The sequence below is a fragment of the Rhodamnia argentea genome, chromosome 3 (assembly GCF_020921035.1).
Source record: "Rhodamnia argentea isolate NSW1041297 chromosome 3, ASM2092103v1, whole genome shotgun sequence".
Classification (NCBI taxonomy): domain Eukaryota; kingdom Viridiplantae; phylum Streptophyta; class Magnoliopsida; order Myrtales; family Myrtaceae; genus Rhodamnia; species Rhodamnia argentea.
Window position 1 is genome coordinate 28,741,928 of NC_063152.1, and position 23,301 is coordinate 28,765,228.

General features: G+C 40.4%; 4 protein-coding genes across 8 annotated transcripts; 2 read left to right on the plus strand and 2 right to left on the minus strand.

Moving 5' to 3' along the window:
• On the plus strand, nt 1-10,054 carry LOC115743092 (K(+) efflux antiporter 2, chloroplastic). The gene is made up of 21 exons (XM_030677701.2): nt 1-300; nt 601-2,326; nt 2,661-2,832; nt 2,926-3,016; nt 3,463-3,599; nt 3,686-3,745; nt 3,857-3,976; nt 4,311-4,379; nt 4,927-4,992; nt 5,163-5,252; nt 5,907-6,011; nt 6,124-6,252; nt 6,561-6,770; nt 6,982-7,131; nt 7,755-7,808; nt 7,895-7,953; nt 8,148-8,214; nt 8,290-8,466; nt 8,645-8,701; nt 9,395-9,469; nt 9,573-10,054. Exons 2-21 carry the CDS (start codon nt 705-707, stop codon nt 9,693-9,695), a joined length of 3,633 nt encoding a protein of 1,210 aa, XP_030533561.1. The 5' UTR covers nt 1-300; nt 601-704; the 3' UTR covers nt 9,696-10,054.
• Nucleotides 10,055-11,239: 1,185 nt separating this feature from the next.
• LOC115743088 (bifunctional protein FolD 4, chloroplastic) lies at nt 11,240-14,294 on the plus strand. 2 transcript variants are annotated; one of them, XM_030677691.2, is made up of 5 exons: nt 11,240-11,607; nt 12,174-12,499; nt 12,828-13,064; nt 13,149-13,316; nt 13,595-14,294. In XM_030677691.2, exons 1-5 carry the CDS (start codon nt 11,415-11,417, stop codon nt 13,763-13,765), a joined length of 1,095 nt encoding a protein of 364 aa, XP_030533551.1. In that variant the 5' UTR covers nt 11,240-11,414; the 3' UTR covers nt 13,766-14,294. The 2 variants fall into 2 exon arrangements, with proteins under 2 accessions (XP_030533551.1, XP_030533552.1); XM_030677692.2 differs by having other exon boundaries at nt 12,180-12,499.
• A 338-nt stretch (nt 14,295-14,632) lies between these two features.
• Nucleotides 14,633-19,063, minus strand: LOC115743089 (phosphomannomutase). 4 transcript variants are annotated; one of them, XM_048275992.1, is made up of 13 exons: nt 18,886-19,063; nt 18,840-18,845; nt 18,356-18,442; nt 18,136-18,180; nt 17,952-18,018; nt 17,195-17,271; nt 16,901-16,936; nt 16,674-16,729; nt 16,497-16,596; nt 16,318-16,413; nt 16,116-16,205; nt 15,222-15,273; nt 14,633-14,840 (listed from the first exon to the last, which is right to left on the minus strand). In XM_048275992.1, the coding sequence occupies exons 3-13, from the start codon at nt 18,422-18,424 to the stop codon at nt 14,782-14,784; spliced, it is 747 nt and encodes a 248-aa protein (XP_048131949.1). In that variant the 5' UTR covers nt 18,425-18,442; nt 18,840-18,845; nt 18,886-19,063; the 3' UTR covers nt 14,633-14,781. The 4 variants fall into 4 exon arrangements, with proteins under 4 accessions (XP_048131949.1, XP_030533553.1, XP_048131948.1 ...); XM_030677693.2 differs by lacking the exon at nt 18,840-18,845; XM_048275991.1 differs by having other exon boundaries at nt 18,841-19,063.
• A 1,366-nt stretch (nt 19,064-20,429) lies between these two features.
• LOC115743028 lies at nt 20,430-22,732 on the minus strand. Its single transcript, XM_048276620.1, has 3 exons — nt 22,524-22,732; nt 22,098-22,326; nt 20,430-20,780 (listed from the first exon to the last, which is right to left on the minus strand). Exons 1-3 carry the CDS (start codon nt 22,715-22,717, stop codon nt 20,706-20,708), a joined length of 498 nt encoding a protein of 165 aa, XP_048132577.1. The 5' UTR covers nt 22,718-22,732; the 3' UTR covers nt 20,430-20,705.
• Nucleotides 22,733-23,301: the final 569 nt, after the last annotated feature.

A 23,301-nucleotide genomic window follows, 5' to 3' on the forward strand; every position in this document is an offset into this window, starting at 1 on the left:
CCTGGGATTTTCTCTCCTCCCACTTTCCCTCTCCTCAAACACACCCAACTTCAGAGAGAGAGAGAGAGAGGGGCGTCAACTATCTTCACGTGCGTCAAAATCACTCCTTGTGGGACTCTCTCTCTCGCGCGAACGGAAGTAGAAGAAGAAGAAGAAGAAGAAGAGGAATCTGAGGGATCACGTTTCAATTCGTCGCCACTCGTGTCGTTCTCCGGCGACGCATTCCCCTGCGGCGGCTCCGCCATTGATTTTATCGCTTTGACCTCCGACGTGGAACCTCTCTGTAGCTCCTGCCTATCGGTTCGTCCGTTCTCTTCTCCGTTTTCTGATTGGAAATACAAGCATCGGGCTGTTGCTGTGCTTGTCCGCGTTGAATTTGCGAAATGACTGTTTATGGATTGTTTTGGTTTCGGTTGATTCGATTGGGATTGTTGCATGAAATTTTTGGAGATGTGCATGCGTATCGATGAACTGTGTGCTTACGTGTGCAAGCATGCGCATATACGATCGAAATGAACGTATCCTGACCTTTTTAGCTTTAGGACCTGGTTGCAGTGCTTTTCCAGTGATTTGTTTCTTGCGATTTAGTTGCTTGTCCAGGTGTTTGATGGAAGGCAATGAGAGGGTGTGAAATGAGCTGCTGAGCTTGCTCGTGTTTGCCTGCTGTTATGTGAAGAGTGTTGTTGCTGAAGGACCTGGGAAAGATGGATGTCGGATGTAGTCTGCGGCAGTCGAATGCTCTTACCAGTGGAGAAGGCGCGGGTCACAAGGCTATGGAACTTGCTAATCCTAATCCGAGGTTTAGGTATAGAAGTTTTGGTTTTAGTCAGTTTAAGAATGTGAATATCTACAGACCGATGTGCGCTAACAGGAGTGTGAAAAAAATAGTTGTTCGCAATGGCTGTTATAATTTGGCGGGGGGATATAAACCCGAGTTGGACAACTATCTGTCTAGTCCACATGTTAGCAGGTTCCCTGTTTTTAAGGTTGATAATGTTTTCAAGTCGTCTAGAAGGCTTAGGTTGCAATGTCAGAATAATGATTCCTTGGCATGTGTTAATGGAAATGGCCGAAATGTCGAGTTCATAGAGAGTACTGAAAGCTCAGAACTAATTGATGTTTCGGATACTGCTGATTCGAGAGAAGAAGGAGGAAGAGAAGAAAAGGATGATAGGGAGCCACCTAGTCTTGAGGAACTGAGGGACTTGTTGCAGAAGGCATTGAAAGAATTGGAGGTTGCAAGGATTAACAGCACTATATTTGAAGAAAAGGCTCAGCGGATCTCAGAAACTGCCATAGCTTTGAAGGATGAAGCGCAGAAAGCCTGGGACAATGTCAATAGTACGGTGAATACTGTACAAGATGCCGTAAATGAAGAATGTATTGCGAAAGAGGCTGTTCAAAAGGCAACCATGGCTCTCTCATTGGCTGAAGCAAGGTTGCGGGTGGCATTGGAATCAGTAGAACTTCCAAAAGAAGAGACGAGTACTCTTGGTCCTGCAAGTGATGTTGACAAAATCTCCAATGAAGAGGAAGAAGCATTATTGGTTGCTCAAGAAGACGTAAAAGAATGTCAGGCAAATTTAGCCATTTGCGAGGCAGAGCTGAAGCGGCTGCAAAACAATAAGGAAGAACTGCAGAAGGAAGTGGACAGACTGCATGAGGCTGCAGAGAAAGCTCAAATGGATGCTTTTAAGGCAGAGGAGGATGTGGCGAACATAATGCTTTTAGCAGAGCAAGCTGTTGCTTTTGAGCTTGAAGCTACACAATGTGTAAATGATGCTGAGATTGCTTTAAAAAGGGCAGAGAAGTCTATATCTAGTACTTATGTTGATATTCCAGAGATGACTGGTGGAAAAATAACCGATGAGAAGATGCTTGACGAAGAGGACATCATTATGGGTAGCACTGTTAGTTCTGAACGTGAGAGAGATGTCATTGCTGGTGGTGATCGCTTAGCTGGTGCGCATTTACAGGATCGGCAGTCTGATAGAATTGAGATATATGAAGAGGCTGAGGATTTGGATGATCAAGAAAATGGTAAGCTAGTATTAGATTCTGCAAGAGAAGCTGAAGTAGATGCAGACAAATCAAAGGTTCCAGTTCAAGCAAAGAAGCAAGATGCACAAGACTTGAGGGAGAGCTCTCCCTTAGGAGCTCCAAAGGCACTATTGAAGAAATCTTCTCGTTTCTTTTCTGCATCGTTCTTCTCTTTTGCTGTAGATGGGACTGAATTGACACCAGCATCAGTTTTCCGGGGACTCTTGCAGACTGTAAGGGAGCAATGGCCCAAGCTGGTACTGGGGCTAATGCTTTTTGGGGCAGGGTATGCATTAGTGTTACTTCTTGACTCATCTCATCAATTAAATTTTTTAATTCTCATCCTTGGCAAACTTCTTTACAATTTTCGCTCTTTATGTCATCTGGTAGTTGAGATTTAAGAGACCGCTAGAGACTGCGTTTTGAAAGTGATGGTACATTGTTTGAAGTGGTCCTTTCATGTTGGATCTAGATTGTTAGGATGATACAGCTCAAGAATTTGCTTTTATATTTTGTAACTTCTTCCGAGAAGTTCCTACGATTTTGTCTCTAGATAATTCAATCACAATTCGGACATATCAATTTTTGCATCTCATTATCTAGATGCTGTATTTGTACAGGGCCACTATTATAGCCCGACGTGCTGAGAGAGCTGATCAAATGCTTCAACAATCGCAAATCATTACTACCAGTATAGAAGAAGTTTCCTCTAATGCCAAACCTCTGGTCCGCCAATTGAGGAAAATTCCTAAAAGAGTTAAAAAGCTAATGGCCATGCTTCCTCAGCAAGAGGTTTTGCATTAAGTGTATATATACTTCATTAGTTTATTTTTTCCTTCCTAAGTTAACAGTTTGTGAACTTATGATCATGTGCTCAACTTTCAGGTAAATGAGGAGGAAGCTTCTCTCTTTGATATGTTGTGGTTGCTTCTAGCAAGTGTTATTTTTGTTCCTGCTTTCCAAAAGATACCTGGAGGTAACAACTCCATCAATTTTTCCTTCCCTTTTCTCAAGCAAGCTTTATATTGGTACAGTACAACAAATGATGTGTGCTTGTTTGTATGTTTTAAAATGTTATAAGTTGTTGTCTTCTGTTTGTCTAGAAGTGTTTGAATGTGCTATTTCTTCAAAATGTCAGGCCCTTTTTTCTAAGCTTTCGATTTCCTTGTTGGCAATCATCTTTATTTGCTGGTTCAATCAAATTAGTACATTATATTGTAGATAGAGCTGCACTAAAGTTTCTAGTGATATAAATGTGCTTCACAAGCTAACTCCATATGCAAATATTTTACTGTGTATCAACATCGTTCCACGTTTCTAGTAGTTCCCCGTTTTGTTTATTACTTCTTAAGTTCCCCATTTCATGTGCAAAATCTCACAATCATGTGTGTATGCTGCCTGTTGGTCTTCTGTCGTGTTTAGGCAGTCCTGTCCTGGGGTACTTGGCTGCTGGTATTCTGATTGGACCTTATGGACTCTCTATTATCCGGCATGTACATGGGACAAAGGCAATTGCAGAATTTGGAGTGGTTTTCTTGTTATTCAACATTGGCCTTGAGGTGAAAGTGATGATTGCTGTTTGATTTTTCTATTTTATTATTATTATTTTTTTTTTTTGCATCTAAGCTTTGATCTGCATTTTCAGCTTTCTGTTGAAAGACTTAGTTCTATGAAGAAGTATGTCTTCGGATTAGGAACTGCTCAGGTGATTGGAGACCTCATATTGTTCTGTCCTTTTTGAATTTGCTGGCCTTGTCTTGTGCCATTGGATCTATAGTTTTCTAATCCTACATGCAAATGCACCTGATGATCACAGGTTTTAGCTACAGCTGTGGCTGTTGGCTTGGTTGCTCATTATGTCTGTGGGCAGGCTGGTCCTGCTGCTATCGTCATTGGGAATGGCCTGGCTTTATCTTCCACAGCCGTCGTTCTGCAGGTACCTAGCCCTTCATAACATATAAGAATAAGCAAGCCGCAAAATAAATCGGTGTATTCAGTTTCCTGGGATTACCTATGTGACCTCAGGTCATTATCTTCTGAGGAAACTTAAATAGTGAGCTTGTATGGATTCTTGAATCTTCCGTCTTCTGTGATAATCTGCATTGAACTAGTGAGATGATGTTTTGGAATAAAAGTACTGGCACCATCTGCCTTCTTGTTGGGAGAACAATTTTATAGAACTCGACCTCTATTCATTCCAACTTCAAACACAAGAAGAGGTTAATATGTGATGTCCTCTTGATGGATATTTGCATGGGAATTATACACAGGTCCTGCAGGAACGAGGTGAGAGCACATCACGTCATGGACGTGCAACATTCTCCGTCCTACTTTTCCAGGTTTGCTATTTTCTTGATAGATTTTTCTCCACTAGATTTAGAACCTAAGGCTTTCTCCATCATCTCTGTCACACCTTTCAATAACTGTGATGATATAGATTCTGCAGGGAGAATTGTCTTAAGACGAAGATGGGCATATCATGCAACGTAGATTGTGTTTCTGTATGCATCTAACTAGATTGACAAGTTTTCCTTGTACCTGTGTCTTCCTTAGGTGCCATGATATGGTGACATTTTTCTAGTGTTATGTTTAGTTTGAGATGCACTGATAAAATCCATAAGTTACCTTACAAGTTCAATGGAACTATGTTGGCTTGTAATGAGGAAATACTCCAAGAACATTCATGGCCAGTGCCTTTAGAGGTCTTGCACTCAATAAAAATACCATACATATTTCAAGGTATCCTATTTAAACATTAAAATGCCTGGATACAGTTAAATACAGAAACTGATCCATTGTTAACTTCTTGCTATTTCCTTTTTTGGTCCTTGAATGCCATTACCTTTATGAGTTAATTCTTGACATTGGTCTTTCATTTGCTTCCAGGATTTGGCTGTGGTGGTATTGCTCATACTCATACCTCTTATCTCACCAAATTCATCCAAAGGAGGGGTAAATTGTTCTATTTTTTCCCATGTTCCTCATCTTTGGTTTTCCTTAATTGCATAATGCAAGTCATAAACCTCTTCCAGAACTAATTTTAAACTTGACCAGTATTTAGTTTCACCGGCATTTCTAGTCATTCTTAGTCACTAAGAGTCATGTTGTCATGCCAAATTTAGGTTGGCGTCCAAGCCATTGCCGAGGCCCTGGGTCTAGCTGCAGTTAAGGCTATCGTTGCCATCACTGCTATTATTGCTGGTGGACGCCTGGTAAGTTCTCTTAAATCTTCAGATGAATCAATTGAATGATATTTGACTAATTAAATGTTGGACCCCTGGTAAAATGCGTATTATCTGCTTAGGGAACAAGGGCAGTCTGAGTGGGTAAACATCGAACTTTGATTAATTGTAGAATATTTCATTCAAGTGCTTGTAGCTTTTTTAATCACTTCAGCTGTCATCTTGTATTTATATTCGCATCCATAGCTGCTGGCGTTCTGTGATAATGACATTGTCAATTACAAGGATTTTGGTGCATGATGATCAAGCTCATATTAATAGTTATGCTGGATGCTCAGACTGAGATAGTACACCAGAGATATTGTTTGCTTAATACTGTGTACTGAGGAATCTGAACTATTTGATTTATCTTGGTGAATGATGCTTGAGTTCTGGTTCAAACGGTGTCATGCTTAATTGTTCTAGACTTCTAGTCACATTTGTAGTTCAGGCATGTGGGGTTTTTTTTATTGTTTGTATGATTTGTCTCTTTTAAGTGCATGTAAATATTTTCATGTACAACTAGCAGAAAGAGAACAAGCTATTATTGGCCTGCGCGCCCGTGTGTTCGGAGTGTTCGTGTGTGCTGCTGCTTTTTGCAACTGTTGACTTTTGCTCAGACTTAGTTTCATTCTATTTCTGCAGCTTCTGCGACCAATCTATAAGCAAATTGCGGAAAATCAAAATGCAGAGATATTTTCAGCCAACACCCTCTTTGTTATTTTGGGAACTAGTCTTCTTACAGCCAGAGTATTGTCTCTTTCCACATTCAGTGCAACTATAATTGTTCACATGATACTTAAAACAGTTCTGGAGCTTGTACATTGCAGTAGTAATTCTTTGCCAATAAATATTGCAACAGGCTGGTCTTTCCATGGCGTTGGGTGCCTTTTTAGCAGGCTTGTTACTTGCAGAAACTGAATTTTCTCTCCAGGTTGAATCAGATATCGCTCCATATCGTGGCCTTCTGTTAGGCCTTTTCTTCATGACGGTAATTTTTCTGTCATTTGTCTTTTCTCTTTTCCATTTACATATGAACCTCATCTCTGTTGCTACAAAATAGTTGATGCCTTAAGTTGAAGTGATAATCAATTAAATTCTCCTTACTTGAAAAGCTAATTGCTCATTCATGTTGTCTTTCTTCTCTTTGTGATTGCTTCTTGAAATCATGTAACATCTGAACTAGAGAAGTGATGAGAGAAAAGTTGCTTTGCTCTTCGAGGGGGATATTTAATTCTAGTGGACCATCAGATATGACTGGAACTTGCTTGTAATGATGACCATTTGGTGGGTGTCCAGGTTGGAATGTCAATCGATCCAAAGCTTCTAGTTTCAAACTTTCCAGTAATAACAGGGGCACTGGCACTCCTAATCGTCGGCAAGACTATTTTGGTTACGTTGGTTGGCCGGCTTTTTGGGATCTCGATAATCTCTGCAGTAAGAGTGGGCCTTCTTCTTGCTCCTGGTGGGGAGTTCGCATTTGTGGCTTTTGGTGAAGCGGTTAATCAGGTTTGACTTCTTTTAAGTCGGTAACTTTTGACCCGTATTCCTGGCATTGATTATTGGACAAGAAAATTTTGCTGAATTGCCATCCTGTGTTTTTGGAAACTTTAGAGGTTAACAGTTGGCATTTTCATGCTTTCATGTTGCTTTTTAGACATTAGAGTTGGTTTTAATGTTTCCAACATTTATCAGTGCTTTAACTCTGAATTTTGTCCAGGCAATTATGTCTCCTCAGATGTCATCTCTGTTGTTTCTTTTGGTGGGAATTTCAATGGCCATTACTCCATGGCTAGCTGCTGGAGGCCAATTACTTGCCTCTCGTTTTGAGCAGCATGATGTCCGAAGTCTATTACCTGTTGAGAGTGAGGTAATGTGCTTTAGTTTCAGTGTTTATTACTTATGTAGACAGTGTAGTAACGTAGCGCGGCCATTTCTACTGTCTGTCTGCAATAACTCATTCTCAGTTGACGACAAAGAGGCCTATAGGTCCTGGGGGTTTGAGCACCATAGTTGAAAGGTTATAATGATAAAATCTTGGTTATGAGAGATCTGGGGGAAGTTTAGCTGTCCTTGTTCGATCCTGGGTCTAGGTTTAGCAGTCCCAGCCACTGAGAAAATGATTGATATGGTATATACTTGGAGAATGGAGTGTCCTTGCTCTGGATGTGCGAGTCTAGGTGTTGAAGATAAAACCGATCTTCTTGCATGAGGAGCAAGCTATAATAGTTCGACATGACTAATTTACTGACCTAGATCCTCAGGGAGTTTAAAGTAGATTCCATGTCCTCGTCTGGTGATATCATAGACATGGACTGAGTCAGAAAAGCACAGAAACGAGATGAATCATTTAGTAATCTCAGTTTTGCTAGATTGCAAATGATGGATCAGTATGCTATATTCATAGCCGCTTATATAAACTTAAATTACATTTTCATCATTAGAGTAATTCATACTAACAAATCCACATTTTCTTTGGCATGATCATAACAGACGGATGATTTGCAAGATCACATCATCCTTTGTGGATTTGGACGCGTTGGCCAGGTATTGCAGTTTAAAATTGGAAAGAAGTCCACTCATTTGGAAATTGTCAATGTTCATATGTACATAACTGTTTACATTGCTCCCAGATCATTGCGCAGCTTCTTTCAGAAAGACTAATCCCATTTGTTGCACTTGATGTAAGGAGGTAAAGAAATCGACGACTCCTCATACTTTGACTGATTTATATGTTCAGTTCACTTTTCAGCATTATGCAGCTTCAGAGTTCTCCATGTGCAAGAATTGAGAAACCAAGTTGTTTATGGTCATAATACCTTTTTGGTCTAGTAATACATGTGTTATTAACTGAACTTGTCAACATCGACATAATTATGATTACAGCGACAGAGTAGCGATTGGTCGTGCCCTGGACCTTCCTGTGTTCTTTGGAGATGCAGGCAGCCGAGAGGTGATAAGCGACATTGCTAGAAGTGTGGTCAACTTTGTATGTGTTTATCCTTACAAGCTATACTTGGTTCCTTAGGTCCTTCATAAAGTTGGGGCCGAAAGAGCATGCGCTGCAGCAATTACCTTGGACACTCCTGGTGCAAATTATAGGACTGTTTGGGCTCTGAGCAAGTACTTCCCCAACGTAAAAACTTTTGTCCGTGCTCACGATGTGGATCATGGCATCAATTTGGAGAAAGCGGGGGCTACGGCAGTTAATATCCATCTACTTAATTGTTCCCCCCTTTTGTTTTCTTATTTATATGTTAGTCCGATTGTAAGATCAATCAGATTGATGGTTTGCTCTGATAGTTATTCAGTCTTCCATTACCCTAGCGCCTGTGACTTCAAATTTTTTGCTGATTGACATCTATGCCCCCAAAAACTTGCAGGTTGTTCCAGAGACCCTGGAACCCAGTCTACAATTGGCTGCTGCTGTTCTCGCACAGGTAATTGCAACGATATTGCCTAACAAACTGTTTCTGAAGGTTGAATTCACTCCTGTCGGGGGCCTGGTACTATGTTATGGTAATTTGCAAGGGGCATGAAGCTGCTTTTATCTGATCCTGGACCTCCCAAGTCCCAATCCAATAGTACTTGGCAGCAGAATAGTGATTTAAGCTTCTATAGACTATCTTGGCCAAAAAACAGCTTTTGCAACTATACTCAATGCAACCAAAATAATATCAGCTGGTTTCATATGCTGTGTTTGTTATGCTGTGTTTGTTCCTAACTAACGTAAAGCAACACTAGACATTCACATCGTTCACGGGAAATCTGAAATAAGTAAGAGACGTCTGCTGCATGCCTCTACGTTTTCTAGCTCAGGTTCAGCTGTGCCTTAAAAATAATTATTTGTTGATAAGAATGCTATCCCATTGATCGCATGATGCCTATCTATCTCATAACAAATTGGGAAGTAGAACCTCTAGGACCTCGTATGATCATATCAATTGGAATGGCCTACTAGTAATGCATTTTAGGCTGCAGCACCTGCCGATTCCAGCCTAATTTTAGGACTTGGGTTTGCTTGGTGGCATTAACCCTCCTTTTACAACATTGAGAAAAAAAAAATTGCTGAAAGACTTGATTTTGCTTGTCGTGTTTCTCTCATTTCCTTACCTTTCGTTGTTTAACGTTAGGCTAAACTGCCGACGACAGAGATAGCAGCAACAATAAACGAATTCAGGTCCCGCCATTTGTCCGAGCTTACCGAGGTACTTCATACTTTCTCCATCTTCAGATACATATGTAGTCTCAGCAAGTGCATGACAGAACTTTGTCGGCTAATGATGAAAACATTCACTGTTGTATTTGCAGCTATGTGAAGCCAGTGGAAGTTCACTGGGTTATGGATTTTCTCGAATCATGAGCCGACCCAAACCTCAGCCCTCAGATTCATCGGATGAGAATGAAGCCAGTGAAGGAACGATAACCATATAGGAATGTACTAGTACAGGCCAAGCCGACAGAACGGGGGACGGAGGACCGAATAAATGTAAAGCAAACCGCATTGGTTTAAATTGTACAGGGTTATACGGAGTCTTGGACTGGACCATTTGATGCCGCAATCATTCATTGATTCCAAAAATTTTGCTAGACGTTCTCTACAATCGCCTTCATCACAGCTGCTTTTGTCTTGTGACTTGAAGGCGACCCTGGATTTGCACGGGGAAGGAAACAGAGAGCTTGTAATCCTTTCACGCAGGCAGTTATTGATTCACTCGCTTCTTTGTTTGTTGTCAAGGAAGATGAACAATTAGCTGATGATTTCTTGAGAAAGCTGACTTTAATTTTGAACCGAGAAGTAGGTACATCGTTGTGTCTCTGAAGCAAATGGCAATGAGATTGGTCATCCCCGACGAACAATGTCCATTCATTTGGAGGAAAGCTATTTTCTAAAAATTATTTTTCGATTTTTCAATGTTTGAATGTCCAAAGGTTAATTGATCTAGGAAACATGTTTTCCATAAATTGAAAATAACGAGCTTAAATTGGGGTAAGACAGACTTTAATTTCTAATAAGGAGGAAATCACTTTCTTTAAGACCTCGTTTGTTTTGTGGAAAATAAATTATTTGAAAAATATTTTCTTAAAAATGATTACTTCCAAACATTTTCAAGAATGGTAAAAATATTTTTTAATAATTTATTTTTTAAAGCAATACAAGTTATTGTTTTTTATTTGGCGATGGGTTTAATAACAATCCATTGGAGAGGTATCGCTTGTGTTTTACTCATGTGCCTTCGGGGCTGTAAAAATATTCTTGTGGCCTGATCAAATTGGACGAGATTCCCATCTTATGTCGCCTTACACCTTCTATTCTATTGATATTACTTTATCCCGACATAGATGAAATGCAAACTTTTGCGTTTGTATGGAATTGTTTCGTGGTTCAAATCTTTGACTATAGTTCATAGTAATAACTGATGAGAAATTACCATGCTCTAGTTTAAGTTTTTAATTTCAGTTGTGTTTAAGTTATTTCGTATTTTTATTATTCAGTTGCCTTCAAATAAAAGTTTTCGTTTTTTACCCAAGTAAATTCCTAACCATGCTAATAGGCATGCAACCATATTGATAAAGGAATTAAGGGATGAGAACGCTAGTATCATAGGTGCGGAGTTCGACTCCCATGTTTTGTAAAGAAGCAGAGCAAAAGTTAGAGAATTAGAGATATGACATAAAAAAAAAAAATCTAACCATACGTAGAGTATGACTAAATATGAAAGCTATTAACTAGTTACATCAATTGCTATATCTTAATATGTTTAATATTTTACTATGTCCAAAGTATTTTATTTTATTTTTTTGGTCGAAATCCAAAGTTACTACGCACACAAATTAATAATCACAAATAGGTAAAAGAAAACTTTTTTTATTATTTTTTTTGTCCACTTTTTTTTTATTTTTTTTTACTATTTTCAAAAGTACGCTTTTTTTTTTATATATATTCTTTTTCATGAAGAAACCCAAAAACCCAGCACAGTCCTTCGGCACTTGCAGAACACTTGCAAGTCTGCAAACCCTCTCTCCTCCGGCCATTTCAACGGCATCACGACGACGGTGTCTTCCTAACCTTCTTTAGCTCGAAAATTTTCAAGCTGCGAAGCAGAGCCAAGTCTCGCGGGCGATAGACAACGACGTAGTTCAATTCCGAGAATGGCTTCGATGGTGTTCAGCGAGTGCTCGACTTCGACTACGTCTCGCTTCTTCCCCATGAGCCTGCGCAAGGATGCCGTCGTTTTGCTCCGAAGATTGTCGCTGCCTCGCCATTCGTGTGCCTCGAAGGTCCCTCTCTCTTTCAGGGCCTTCACCGTTGGCGCTTCTACTCCGACTTCACCACCACCTTCTGGTTCGTCGCCATTTCCATCCTTTCTTCTTTCGCGCCCTCTCTTTGATGTGCGATGGGTGTTTAGCTTGAGATCAATTAGGCTTTCCTCGGGTGCTCGTGAAGCTGCGAATTTTAGGATTCGTTTTGGTGATGGGTTTCTGAGAAATGGAATCGGTAAAGAAGCTTGTTTAGCAGCGTCTAAGGTGTTGCGGTGGTTTTCGACTGGAATGAGAAGAAGAAAGTTCGAACATTTCATAATGAAAGTTCGAACATTTCATAATGAAAGTTCTCATGCGTTGTGGAATTTAAGTCACAGAAAGAAGAAAGACACGAAATGGAGCGTGATGTCTCTTGGATCGAATGAAGGGAAGAATTTTCCTTTCCGTGCATACTGCATACATGTAGATTTAAATTTGTTTCCCTGAGGATGTAAACTGTGTTTGCTTTCTGTTTCATGCTTCTGGTCTGTGCATCGTTATGGACCGCAATTTGAGGTCTTTTGGAGGGGTTTTTTATGCATGTGGAAGATGCATATTTGAAGCGTGTCTTGATTATTTGAAGTTGATTGGTTAAGTGTGCTTGTGAAACTTCAGTGGCGATTGAAGCTTGTGCCAAAGTGATTGATGGAAAATATGTTGCAAAGCAAATCAGAGACGAGATCTCATCTGAAGTATCTAGAATGAAGGAGGCGATTAGGGTTGTACCAGGGTTAGCAGTGATTCTTGTCGGCGACAGGAAGGATTCTGCTACATATGTACGCAACAAGAAAAAGGCTTGTGAATCTGTGGGAATTAACTCCCTTGAAGTGCATTTGCCCGAAGATTCAAAAGAAGAAGATGTGCTCGAGTTTATCTCAGGATTCAATGATGATCCTTCCGTTCACGGCATTCTTGTTCAGTTACCTCTGCCTTCAGTATGTATCTAAATTCTAATTCTTTATGCATTCTTTCCCCAATTGATGTAGACTTCTCGGATTGAGTTTCTTGGGTTCAATCTTTAATCTCATGACAGGAGGATTCAATAAAAAGGTGAATTTTGATCATGTAGGACTTATGGCGACCTTTGTACTTGGATTTGATCTTTTATACTTCACAATTAATCTCGTTGAAAACCAACTTCATATGAGGCGGTCATTGGACTCTGTGGAATAGAGCCCCTTGGCCCTATCTGCCTGCATACGAATTAAATGGCATCTTCTTGTTCTGTTTAAAATATTAACAACTAAATTGTTCTTCTGCCAGCATATGAATGAACAGAGTATCCTAAATGCAGTAACTATCGAGAAAGATGTGGACGGATTTCACCCATTGAACATTGGTCGACTTGCTATGAGGGGTAGAGAGCCCTTGTTTGTGCCCTGCACTCCTAAAGGCTGCATAGAGCTATTGCATAGATATGGTATTGGCATTAAGGGAAAGAGAGCTGTCATTATCGGCCGGAGCAATATTGTCGGGATGCCTGCTGCTTTGCTACTTCAAGTATACTTCTATCTTGTTGAGCTATGTCGCCTTCCTTGCAATTTATCTTTCGTCATCTGCTATGATATGTCGGTGTTTTTTTAGAGGGAAGATGCAACTATCAGTATTGTCCATTCAAGGACACAAAATCCTGAGGAGATCACAAGAGAGGCAGATATCATAATTGCAGCTGTTGGGCAAGCGAACATGGTGAGAGGAACGTGGATCAAACCTGGTGCAGTGATTATTGATGTTGGAATCAACCCAGTTGAGGTAACTTGAAAGCTGTCACACTTTACAAATACAAGCTCTGTGGCCCATGTCTTGTCAATTGTGCAATGACAGTTAGCCTGAGAAACTGTTGTTGGCTTGGTCAATCTACACAGATAGCTAAGATGGTAGAAGCAGCTGTTAAACAGCATGGGGTGATTCTTATTACGATGAATTTAGCACCTTAGTCATCATACTGGAAGAGGGGTGATATGGAAATCACCTACCACATACCATTATACTTTTACTGTTCGTGACCGTGTTTTTGGTGCTTTTAACAGGATTCCAAAAGCTCTCGGGGTTACAAGCTGGTCGGAGATGTCCACTATGAGGAGGCTTGTAAAGTTGCATCAGCCATCACTCCTGTTCCGGGAGGGGTTGGTCCGATGACCATAGCAATGCTTCTCTCTAATACTCTTACATCAGCAAAGCGGGCACACAACTTCCAATGAGTGTAGGAGATTCAAGACGTGACTTTACAATTTGGGAGACAATTGTACAAACCGAGCAATGCGATGCTGCTGTTTCCAGCAGGTGTCCTGACTCTACCATTCCTTGGGTGCTTCTTCATCGCTCTATCTTCAGTTGATCTAGCAGATAGCGAAACCAATTTTTCCTTACCGGAGTCAAGCTCTCTAAGAGAGGATTTGGTCATCTGGAAATCACACAAACATGGTACTGGCGGCAGTTATGCAGTGAATTTTTTATGAGAGAGAGAGAGAGAGAGAGAGAGAGAGAGAGAGAGAGAGAGAGAGAATAGCGTATTTGATTCGCACCTGGTGAGTTCATCACAGGAAACCTATTATAGTGTTTTGACATTCGCTAAGTTCTTTTGCTCTCAGGTCCATAGAGGGGCAAGTGATTCAAGTCTTTTTTTTTTTTTTATGCATTCTGTCTTAGTTTTGGTTCAAAACATACAACAACGTTATGAACTCCGACTTCTTATGCCAAATGCATGATTAAACCTTGAGGTTTTGTAATCATCACTAAGGTATGTGTAAACCGTTTCTAAACATCTCTGTGGCCTCTCTCCCTTGATCTTAATGCCTTAAAATAGACTTTACATAGACTGATGATCTTGTGGGTTTTGCTTTTACCTCTTTGTTGTTCAGGATGATGATAGCAAATGATGAGGAAGGTGTTTGAGTGAGAAAACTGCTCTTAAATAGTTAGGGAGAAAGATTCGATACTCATATAATTCTGTAGTACGTTCAAAGTCACCTGTTATTGTCAGCATATGCAATTGATACATGATTAATTTGAGGAACTGTGATGTTGAGAAATTAATGGACTGATACATGAAATGGAACAATCTGTGATTTGAGCCATTGCCAAAAGAAATGAGTCATACATTAGAATTTCAAGTTCCCTTATACATTGGTTTAAGTTACACATTTATCCTCATATGGATGAATCGGAGTACAAATGGATATTGCAACATCAGAAAACTGTTAAGAGGACGCTGAGCTCAAGGTTCGGCTAGGAAGAGGGCCTTGCACTGCTCCACTGTATCATCAGGACTAGTGACTGCCAAAGAAAATGGAAAACTGTCTAAGCAACAGGATTTTGCGAATAAATAAATAGATAGATGGATGGATGTGTGTATTATGAAAAGGAATTTGACATTTAAAAGGGCTTAAGCGACATATTGACAACAGCCATTTTAAGGAATGAAACTAATCCCCGCTGTATGCTTAAACCAAAATGGCGGCATGATCACGTGTTTCCTGCATGTAAAAATCTCTCACTATTCTGCAGAGTTAACCCTCGTAAATTTCAGAATTTTTTGGGACGCTCTGGGTTAATGAATCTGGGTATAAGAAGTTTAGAACCATCCATCTACATCCTGCTGCATGAAAACTCAAGGAAATTCAGGTGTCAATTTTCCCATGATCACACAAAGCTGACCTGTATGACCCACAGTTCGCTCAGACTGGTATATCTCATGGTCGTTCCCCCCCTGCTCAAGTGAAGGAAACAATTTTATTGCAGGATAATATAAACTTATGCTTTCATTGTATACATAAGTAAAATCATTGGACAAGTAAAATGTAAAGAATTAGAACACAGAGCCATTTCACATTAAGTCTATGAAAACACTTCGAGCTATTTCGCATGAAGTCTTCTTTCTCAGCTTTAAGTATACGAGAACTTATATCTCCTTGTGATTCAAGAGCTAGGCACTTTTGAAGGACCGTTGTTTCTGACCTTTATTTATACACTTTGATACCACGCTTATTCTGATGAAGCCGAAAATGTGAATCAATTGTCCATGTCCTACTGACAAATTCCCCCACTTAAGATGGTCTAGAGGGAATAGAGATGGAATGACCAGTTGAAATGTTCAATGGCTTCAAGTCCCGAACCAGAACCATGGCCATGAAGATCGCACGGAGAATATGCAATCCATGAATTAAGCACTCATGAATAGCACCAAAAGCACTTCAAGCGGACAAATATTAGGTCTAAGCAAAGCATTGTGATTGATATTTCTAGTTATCATACCCTCAGTATTAGCTAAAAGAGTTTCTGCAATCACTCAACCAAAGTTGTCATCAAGCATCCCTTCACACCTCTATAGTTCCAAGGACATTGATTGCTTTAAGGACCAAGAAACACTAGCTCATTGCATGCGGCAATAGTACTCTTGTAGGCATAAATCATCAAAAAGCTTAGTCCTATTTAGTCTTAACACTGCCAAGCATGTAAGATTTCAGTGGGACAGTGCTACATTAGATATTAATCAGCAAACTGAGAGGGTAAATGTTGACATTTTCCTTAAGACGAAATTATAAAACGTACCTTGTAAGTTTTGTCACCAAAGAAGTGGATTTCTGAGAAGTCACCAAGGTATCTCAAGCAGTATGTCTTATCCCAACCTTGAGGGAAAACCTGACACAAGCATTATTTATTCTACACAGATTTAATAGAGTTTCTTTGTCTTGTTCACCATTAACAAGTTTGAAATCCATCCAAAATAATCAACAAGTGATATATTACTTACATCAAAACTTATTTGTCCTCCAATTGAAAATGTCAGATTAAGGTGGGCAAACTTTTCACGCAGGACAGACACCATTTTTGGACGTATGTTATGAACCTGAAACATTACTGCATGAGAGATCGCACATTGTTTTGCATTATCAGAATATCCAATACTGAAACAGAGTTAGAATGTCTCACCTTGTCGTACCTTTCAAATTCTTCCCTTTCTTCTTGGCTACAGTTCCTCCCAATTGGGGAGACATTAATCATCCCATTTCGGAATTCGATAAATGTTCCCCTGAGAAAGCATTGCAGTATGAGAGTTCTGTTGGACTTTGATCTTAATATTGATGAAGAACTGGTAAGAAGGCTCACCTTTTTATGGGGATATCCAAGTCAGCAATGTAGTGAAGAGTAAAATTAATGAACTCCTGCAAGACAATTTTCAAACAAGTTAATAGCATTTGTTATCGTGCGGTTGTTCTGTTCCACCTAATCTTGTAAATGATATAGGCATCCAGAATTGACTTCCACTAATAATCTCGCGCTTAAATCACTTTAACCTTCATGCAGAAAATGTAAAGCAAAAAGAACAGTCTTACCTTGAGCTTCTCTTCCCCTAGAAATGATTTCAAGCTCTGGAGAAAGGAAAATCATGGAACTTGTCAAGGCAGTACAGTTAAGGTAAAGAAATCAATCATGAATAAATTCAAATTGCAATACCAATTGTTAACAGTGACATTGAGTAGAAAAGTAGATACCAGATGGTGAAATTGGAATTATACAACTCCTAATCCACTTTTCATTATCTCTAACTCCTTAATATATTATCCATATTGATAGAATGTGGAGCTACGCTTTTCAGTTTGCTGGAGTGGTTAAAAGCAATCACATACCTGCACATCAATAAGTTTCCCATCTTTGTGTGCCACAAGGCCATTCTCCGAGAACACATAATCATAGTCATTGATAACTGTATAATTGACATGACAGTAGAGATCAAGTGAATAAACTATGAAGATTCTCCCTAAGAGTTCATAACTGGTTTTTCATGTAAAAGTTGAGAGATGTGACCATGTCTGCAATTTCAGGACACAAGGTTATAAAGTGAAACCATGAAATTCAAAGCACAAGAAGGTTTGAATAACAGATAACTCCGTCTGCAATGGATCTTACTCGTCAGGAGATACTGTTTGCAATGCATAGACCTTATCCTCACATATTAGGTGCTGTATGTCACCTGATTGAAGCTCACTTTTCTCATAAAATCAACTAAATGCCTATCCAAGATTGTGGTTTTTTTCCTTCCTATTTTAAGCCTATATCATACTAAAAAAATCTCAAGCTAGATGGAGCTTAAAACCATTCAGCATTTTAAGGATGAAAACGATGATTCAGATCTGTGATAGTTCAGTGTGAAAGATCTTAATAGTATCACAGAATCTAGCCAGAATTATAGCACTTATTTATGTATTTCAATGATGAATCCGAAGATGAGTTATCTACACTTCAAAGACCTTAACCAAAGCAACTTAATTCAATTCACTATTTAATTAGTAACAAAGATGAACGGAAGGCCTGTCTAGTGAAATGAATCAGATGTATTGTCTAAGAGAAATATGTGACAGCTATGCATTTCCATGTGTAACCAACCTGTGTTTCCAAGCTGTTCCGTTATCTTGGATAGGTCAGATCCCCCAACAACCCCAACTGTGACAACCTGCATTTAAATGTGTCGCCAAGGCAAGCACAAGAAGAGCTTGTGAGGCATTTCCTTCAAGTAGGAAAACAAACAGGAAGTTTCCTGCGGAAGTAGCTAGTCAACTGAGTCATGTACCTTTCGGAGTTCCCGCATAAACTCAAACATCTTAGGCGTAACCACCTGAAATATAAGAACAAGATAGAGGTGATTTTGACATTAATGAACCCAGCTTTATTCCACTCTGGAAACACAACGGCAATATTGACATGCTCAGTAAGAATAGTGAATCAAACTGCATAGCCACAGCTAGTACTTGAGAGAGAGAGAGAGAGATGGCCAAAGAAGGAACTAGCACCTTTCTTGGAGCTGTGAGAGTTCCATCGACATCAAACAAAGCAATTAAACCAGGCTTCCTCGCGGCCATTCTATCTGAGATCTCTTTCTGCCATCAAATGACGTGAAATACCAAAACTTAGATGTGCATTAAATCCCCATTGATGAATTAAATCGAGAAAAGCATTCAAACAATGTGAATGAGCTCTAGATCAGCAAGTGCATTGGGCTGGAACCGGTTTCCAAATGCAAAGTGCCATCCCTAGAATGCCGTCATCCAGATAATGACTTTACCGCGATTCCCCGAACCCAATTCCAGAACAAGACTCCAGATCCAACGTGTCAATCAAAACGCTAGTTCACCACAAAATTTCGAAGCCTACATACAATTCGCCACTAGGACTCCAGCACATCACATCAAATGAAAGCTCAGCCGCAAGAACTCCAAGCTCATACGCAAATCCGTCACTCCGCGCTCTCAAGCGTCGAAGAGGACGTGGATTTACCTCTAACTTAACGGAGAAGGCGCGAGAGAGATATCGGAAGGTCGACCTCTGAAGAGCGAAGTGCGATGGCAGAGACGACGCAAGCGAATCTATGGATTCTTATTCTCAAATGCTATAGAGAGAGAGAGAGAGAGAGAGAGAGAGAGAGCTCCTTGGATCTCGAGATTTTGTACTGAAAGTGAAGCGGAAGGGAAGGAGAGGGAGGTTTGAGCGTCCGCCTCTGCAACCGGGGGAGTGCTGCGTGGACTGCGAGAGATCGGACGAAACGGTCACGTCATGTGAATTCTGACTACTTTTGGTTACCTTTCTCTCCACGCCAAAATGCATAAAATACTTACAAAGCTGAGAAAAATGACGAATAATTACGAAGGATTTAATCTTTTTAAATTCTTTAATTCGTCGATAATTGGATCCATCGGTTTGAATTATGTCAGCCTGTCAGTGTCAGGCTCGAAAAGAAAAAAGAAGCCAGACCAGACGCAGGGTCCCTCTGTTTTTGTCTCTGAACGAGACCGAAAGTGCAAAACGAAGAACAGAGAATACATGCATGATGCAGCAGCACCTTCTCCTTTCGATTGAGCCAGAGCAGCCTCTTGTTCCTGTTTGAAGCCACCATGCCCCTCTTTTCTTCTGCCGCGAGTGGGTTTCCATTGCTTGGTCAGAGAAAGGGTACAACGTGCGGAGAAAACATTGCACAGGATATAATTTTTTTTAATATTCAAACTGATAATCGACAATATACGAAGTTTCGGGTCAGTTCAGTTATCGATTCGGAAAATTCGTGCTCTTGCACGAACTCTACATGCTAAACTTCCCAAATTTTCATTGCAAGGACCTAGAAGATAAAGTAGTCCATGGACTAGTCCTACATATTTGGTTAGATATCTCTAACTGCAAGGTTCATACTTGTCAGATTTAAAAAAAGGAAAGGAGGCGTGATCCATCGTATCATAATTTAATAGCAAATAAATTCTACGGCATCTCTCGTATTCGATCTAGAGGAGCTTTTGCACTAAGGTCATTACATGATCTATTTCTAATCACATCGAAAATAAATAAACCGGAAAAAAAAAAAAAGCTTAGTTCAAATACTATAAAATAGACAAAAAGGGATCTCAGAAAAGAAGGAAAAAATCTTCTCTTTGGTGGAAAATAAAGAAGGAAGTTTCTTCTGATCCCGCTTGTGGGATGAACGAAGCTTCGGCCCAAGCGTCTTCAAACTAATTGGTCCCCAGTCATGTGTTGCCAATCGTCTTGTTTTCACGGGGAACGAAGTTTCACTGCTGCTCACCATGTGCTCCTCGTGGGGTCCCTCATATAATCCGATTCTAACTTTTAATGAAACCCCCTTAAGAATTAAAAAGGTCCTGATGCCAAATAAGGCATATTCCATCTGCGAAAACTCGTATTGTGGATCCAAAGCCCCCGGCAACGATCTATCCGATCGCGCCAAGTAGAGTTGATGAACCACCATCGCGAACTTTGAAATGCATTCGACAAATTTCGAAAGACAATACTTTTCATCATGAAATGCTGTTTTTGTCATCTCAATTGCTGTCACTGCTTTAGAACATTGAACGGGGTAAAAGCTTAGAAGGAACGATTCTAGTTGTTCAGCTGGAACGAGTAGCTTCGGACGTGCCTTATATTGAAGCAAATCGGATTATCATCCACTGCTTATTGGATGCTGAATGACAACAACCAAAAAAAAAGAAAAAAAAAAGGGAGGCAACCTGTCATCAGTTCAGACACGTATGATCCAAAATCTCAACTGGATGTCTCAAATCCAAAAAAAAAGAGTAGGCACAAGCCACTTCAATCTGCTGCGGGACTTAGCACTTCGGTTATTTGCCATTGCAGACTTCTTCAGTACTCCTTATCACCAAAGTTCTTGCACCAGAGCTGCGAAGGAATGGGGCGAACGGGGGGATGAGGCCGTTGCTGCACAAAAGCAGAATTCTGTCAACTGGTAGTTGGAAATCGGACAGTAGAAAATTCTTGAGCTCATTGGCTCCAATGAGCATGCACAACAACGACTCACAGGCATATGTACCTTGAGTTTAATCACAAAAATTGTGTACAGGCAGGAACTACGAGCAGTGAACATCTCAGAAGAACAATAAAAAGATAATGAGAAGAGGATTCTCAAACACATCCTATTGAGAAAGCAAAGAAATTATCCATTCCTATTAGTTTTTTGTTGGTACGAGCTTTCCCATCTCCCATCAGTCTGAACATAATCAAAGCCTTTTCACTTTCAGGGATGGCATCCTTGGACACACTTTAGCATTGCACCCCATTTCCGTAAAGTTGCATTTCGACAACACTTCCTTTCTGATTACATGGCATGAAAGTGTATTTAGGCAACCGATCTGTTTGTTTGCTTCCAGTTAATCAAGACAGCAACATTCCAACAAAAAACAGCTCTGGAAAACTCTCAGGCTCAGCTTGCCTTTGTTATAGTAGGCAGCATGTTAATAATTGCAGTACTTTAATATCACAAGTGTTAGTGTTTATCTTCCCTGGATGGTTGCATAGCAAGGTGCAGTATCTCCTCTAACCGCTTGACCAAAAAATCTTAACTAGCAACAATTTTGGTCATCAAATTCTGGTCTCGACCCTTGATTCTAAGACTGCTATTTGACCGCAATGTTCCTCTAGTTCTTTGATAAGGACTAGCCCACAAGTTGGCTTAAGACCGTTTAAGATCGACACAAGTATAATTATGAGTGTCTATCTGGGACTAATGATTATGGCTAAGTGGGACTTTAGTGATATGTGAGGGACTTAGACTTCAAAGACAGAACTAGTGTTTAACTTCTGCAGCACTCCCACTCACAAGCATAGAAAGCACCTTTCTGCGACATTGCTCCCTTCCAAACATGAAGAAAGTCACCGCTTAAGATCTCACAGATCTCACATACACTTCAAATCCAGGAAACTAAAAGAAAATGAGGACACTAATTTCACATTTCACACTTGCAATAACCGCCCTTCCACTGATAGATTACTAGTGCATTTCGTCTTGCCTAAAAATCGTCACAAGAGCACTTCCAATTAATCTTGCACCGACCGATGTCCACTCGTCCGCAAATTAGTGCCAAAGCACCAGAACCCAAATTCAGAACACTCTTCCCAGCACGAAACACGATGAATCTCTCTCCAGACGAAGAAACAGACAACAATGACAAATAAGCAGCTCAAAAATGAACAACCAAAAAAACGTATCCAAACAATTCGTATGGAATGGAGGACGACCTCGAGCTTGGCGGACGTCATGGCGATGGGGATGCAGACGAGGAAGACGCCGAACATAGCGATGGCGGTATTGCGCTTCCAGTGCTTGGGCCTGCAATAAGGCCCTCCGGTCATGCTCCATACCTTGGTCCTGAAGTCGCCGTGGACCTCCCCGTGTCCGTGCCCGTGCCCGTGCCCATGATCTGCTCCACCACCCATTGTCCACCTCTTAAGCTTCTTCTTCTCTCTGCTTTAACTCACCAACGATTCAATCGAAACGGAAACCAAATTAGCCGAGTAACACATAGACACAAAACCTAAGTCTCTCAATGAATCAATTCTTCCACTGTAACGGATCGCTCACTAATCAGTAGCTAAGGCCACATTCCAAAGGACGGTTGAAATCGAAGATCTGAGAGTCGAAGAAGAGAAATTGGTCAAAATTACCTGAGAAATCGGAGAACGTTGAGCTTCTTCGGTCTGCTTGTGTCTGTTGCTGAGTCGGAGAAGAACTCGACGGTGGTGGTAATCTGCGGGCTTAGCGAGTGAAAGCGAGAGCTCTTTGGTCTTTCCACCGTATCCTGCCGAGCGACATGTTCATGGGCCTCCACTGCCGGCCCAATAACGTAGAGGGTTTTCATTTTTTCATTTCACAACATTTGCAAATGGCGTAAATTTACCAGGAGAGATCCCCAAATACGTTGACCCTTCTATCTTGAAAATGATATCAATCTACAAGTTCTGATTCAATTTAATTGAGAAAACCAATTGATTGTTGTATGCATCATAATTATAGTACATTGGTAGTTCCAAAAAATTATGCGAATAGCCGACACTGCCGCGACGAATTTTATACCCGACCGAGAGTATATGCTGACGTGGAGCCTAAATGTAGACTCCTATTGGAAGTAATGTTGATAGTCAACAATCCTTTTTTTTTTTTTTTTTCGCTTAGACATGTTCACTATTTTGTTTGCGCAAAGTTTCATCTCGATTTCAAAGGTACACCACATATGGTTGAATCTACAGGCAGCTGAATCATTGGAGGGAAAATAGGAGAGAGCTGATCAACGATGAAATCCAAAAGTTGAGGGTTTTGATGCTCCGCTGTTGGTCTCCAAGCAAAAAACAGTTCAATGAAGTCAAGTGAGACGTCTCTTCCGTCTCTTCTTAGTGAGAGATTTCTCTTGCTTCACTTGACAAAGAGCTCATAAGAAGAACCTCG

Excerpts from the sequence above, each read along its gene's own strand:
- LOC115743089 (XM_030677693.2), bottom strand. The coding sequence starts at position 18,424 with ATGGCCGCGAGGAAGCCTGGTTTAATTGCTTTGTTTGATGTCGATGGA. Across the intron at positions 16,937-17,194 it reads GGAAACTTATTGATGTGCAG|AGCTTGAAATCATTTCTAGG; the intron begins GTATGTGATTGC and ends TCCTTTCTCCAG. Across the intron at positions 15,274-16,115 it reads TTGGTGACAAAACTTACAAG|GGGGGGAACGACCATGAGAT; the intron begins GTACGTTTTATA and ends TCACTTGAGCAG.
- LOC115743088 (XM_030677691.2), top strand. The coding sequence starts at position 11,415 with ATGGCTTCGATGGTGTTCAGCGAGTGCTCGACTTCGACTACGTCTCGC. Across the intron at positions 12,500-12,827 it reads TTCAGTTACCTCTGCCTTCA|CATATGAATGAACAGAGTAT; the intron begins GTATGTATCTAA and ends TTCTTCTGCCAG. Across the intron at positions 13,317-13,594 it reads TTGGAATCAACCCAGTTGAG|GATTCCAAAAGCTCTCGGGG; the intron begins GTAACTTGAAAG and ends TGCTTTTAACAG.
- LOC115743092 (XM_030677701.2), top strand. The coding sequence starts at position 705 with ATGGATGTCGGATGTAGTCTGCGGCAGTCGAATGCTCTTACCAGTGGA. Across the intron at positions 3,746-3,856 it reads TCGGATTAGGAACTGCTCAG|GTTTTAGCTACAGCTGTGGC; the intron begins GTGATTGGAGAC and ends TGATGATCACAG. Across the intron at positions 4,380-4,926 it reads TCTCCGTCCTACTTTTCCAG|GATTTGGCTGTGGTGGTATT; the intron begins GTTTGCTATTTT and ends ATTTGCTTCCAG.
- LOC115743028 (XM_048276620.1), bottom strand. The coding sequence starts at position 22,717 with ATGAAAACCCTCTACGTTATTGGGCCGGCAGTGGAGGCCCATGAACAT. Across the intron at positions 22,327-22,523 it reads AACGTTCTCCGATTTCTCAG|CAGAGAGAAGAAGAAGCTTA; the intron begins GTAATTTTGACC and ends GGTGAGTTAAAG. Across the intron at positions 20,781-22,097 it reads TGACGTCCGCCAAGCTCGAG|CAACGGCCTCATCCCCCCGT; the intron begins GTCGTCCTCCAT and ends GCTTTTGTGCAG.